Below are 2,260 nucleotides of genomic sequence, written 5' to 3'. Positions count from 1 at the left end.
GTTGACGGAGAAGGCGCTGACAATGGCGTAGGCGGTGATGAGGGTACCGGAGAAAGGGAAGGAGTTTGTGTTGGTGAAGATGGGCCAAGTGAAGGAGAAGGTGACAAAGATGGTGTAGGAGGTTGCGAAGGTACTGGTGCAAATGGAGGAGATAGAGGTGTAGGGGATGGTGTGGGTTGTGACGAGGGTGAAGGAGGTGATGCCGGAACTTCGCCCGGTGAAGATTGGGATGAAGGCGCAGGCGATGGTGAGAGTGAAGGAGAAGATAATGGTGAAGGTGATGGAGCAAGTGAAGGAGTCGGCGTAGGTGCAGACGGGCCAAGCGATGGAGAAGGTGCGGATGATGGTGTTGGTTGCAATGATGGTGTTGGTTGCAATGATGGAGTCGGCGTAGGTGGAGTGGAAGGTGTGGATGATGGTGTAGGTGGTGGAGAGGGCACCGGAGCAAGTGGAGAATTCGGCGTAGGTGAAGGTGATCTAGTTGACGGAGAAGGCGCTGACAATGGCGTAGGCGGTGATGAGGGTACCGGAGAAAGGGAAGGAGTTTGTGTTGGTGAAGATGGGCCAAGTGAAGGAGAAGGTGACAAAGATGGTGTAGGAGGTTGCGAAGGTACTGGTGCAAATGGAGGAGATAAAGGTGTGGGGGATGGTGTGGGTTGTGGCAGGGTGAAGGAGGTGATGCCGGAACCCGCGGTGAAGATTGGGATGAAGGCGCAGGCGATGGTGAGAGTGAAGGAGAAGATAATGGTGAAGGTGATGGAGCAAGTGAAGGAGTCGCGTAGTGAGATGCAGGCAGGGCCCAAGCAATGGAGAAGGTGCGGATGATGGTGTTGGTTTCAATGATGGTGATGGAGAAAGTGAAGGTGTCGGCGTAGGTGTAGTGGAAGGTGTGGTTGATGGTGTAGGTGGTGGAGAGGGCACTGGAGCAAGTGGAGCATTCGGCGTAGGTGAAGGTGATCTAGTTGACGGAGATGGTGCTGACAATGGCGTAGGCGGTGATGAGGGTACTGGAGAAAGGGAAGGAGTTTGTGTAGGTGAAGATGGACCAAGTGAAGGAGAAGGTGACGAAGAGGGTGTAGTGAGTTGGGATGGTACTGGTGCAAGTAGAGGAGATAAAGGTGAAGGGGATGGTGTGAGTTGTGACAAGGGTGATGGAGAAGATGCAGGAACTTCGCCTGGTGAAGATTGGGATGAAGGTGCAGGTGATGGTGAGAGTGATGGGGAAGATAATGGTGAAGGTGATGGAGCAAGTGAAGGGGTAGGAGTAGATGTAGACGGGCCAAGTGAAGAAGGTGCGGATAATGGTGTAGGGTTCGATGAGGGTAATGGAGAAAGTGAAGGAGTCTGCGTGGGTGAAGTGGAAGGTGAAGATATTGGTGTAGGTGGTGGTGAGGGCACTGGAGCACTTGGAGGATTCGGCGTGGGTGATGATGAATTAGGTGACGGTGTTGGAGTGGGTGATGGAGAAGATGATGGTGTTAGAGATGGTGGGGACGAAGGTGATGGTGATGGTGAAATTGGTATTGGAGGCGACAACGGATTAGGTGGAGGAGAAGGTGATGGTGATGGCGGAGGTGGCGGTGGTGGTGTATTTTGCGGTGGAGGTGGTGATGGAGGAGGAGGAGGTGGTGACTTTTGTGGTGGATATTTTTTTGGTGGTGGAGGTGGAGGGGGCCTTCCATGAGAAGGATGTGGAACCTTGGGTGGCAATGGGTGAGGATTCTTGGGTGGCAATGGGTGAGGATTTTTGGGTGGCAAAGGATGAGGTTTAGGATGAGGATCTTTAGGTGGCAACGGAGGAGGTTTAGGATGAGGGTCTTTAGGTGGCAAAGGAAGAGGTTTAGGAATAGGAACTGGAAGAGGTATAGGAAGGGAAATTGTTTGTAAATTCACATTATCGTCGCTTACAGTAGCCTCTGAGACTCTAAGAAGTATAAGCCAAACTACGACAGGAAAGAATAGCTTCGGCATTACCAAGGCCATCGCTGGGGGTTTCCCGGTCTAGGGTTGTCTTCTTCCAACCCTTAGACACTCTGAAATTGCATCAAACCTCAGAGATAGATGCAATAGAATGTGATGGCGCTGCATGCAGAGGTGATGGCCGTTAATATAGGCAACATGCATGGCGGGTACGTAAGAATTGTCAAGGCATATGGTTGGGCACGTATGATGCTAGTTTGAAACCCAATTTGGTATCCCAAAGTCCTTTGAATTTGCTGGTGATTGCTAGGTCTCTAAATTCCTTCTTGTAGGTTGTTTG

At 51.5% G+C, this 2,260-nt stretch overlaps 1 protein-coding gene across 1 annotated transcript; it reads right to left on the bottom strand.

The window, feature by feature from the left end:
* Positions 1-958: 958 nt before the first annotated feature.
* LOC120257331 (vegetative cell wall protein gp1-like) lies at positions 959-2,055 on the bottom strand. The gene is made up of 2 exons (XM_039264819.1): positions 1,145-2,055; positions 959-1,094 (listed from the first exon to the last, which is right to left on the bottom strand). Exons 1-2 carry the CDS (start codon positions 1,981-1,983, stop codon positions 959-961), a joined length of 975 nt encoding a protein of 324 aa, XP_039120753.1. The 5' UTR covers positions 1,984-2,055.
* Positions 2,056-2,260: the final 205 nt, after the last annotated feature.

Source organism: Dioscorea cayenensis, unplaced genomic scaffold (assembly GCF_009730915.1).
Source record: "Dioscorea cayenensis subsp. rotundata cultivar TDr96_F1 unplaced genomic scaffold, TDr96_F1_v2_PseudoChromosome.rev07_lg8_w22 25.fasta BLBR01002019.1, whole genome shotgun sequence".
Lineage (NCBI taxonomy): Eukaryota > Viridiplantae > Streptophyta > Magnoliopsida > Dioscoreales > Dioscoreaceae > Dioscorea > Dioscorea cayenensis.
Note: the sequence above shows the minus strand (reverse complement) of the source record. Positions and strands in the feature narration are given on the sequence as shown.

Excerpts from the sequence above, each read along its gene's own strand:
- LOC120257331 (XM_039264819.1), bottom strand. The coding sequence starts at position 1,983 with ATGGCCTTGGTAATGCCGAAGCTATTCTTTCCTGTCGTAGTTTGGCTT. Across the intron at positions 1,095-1,144 it reads GCATCTTCTCCATCACCCTT|TACCATCCCAACTCACTACA; the intron begins GTCACAACTCAC and ends TACTTGCACCAG.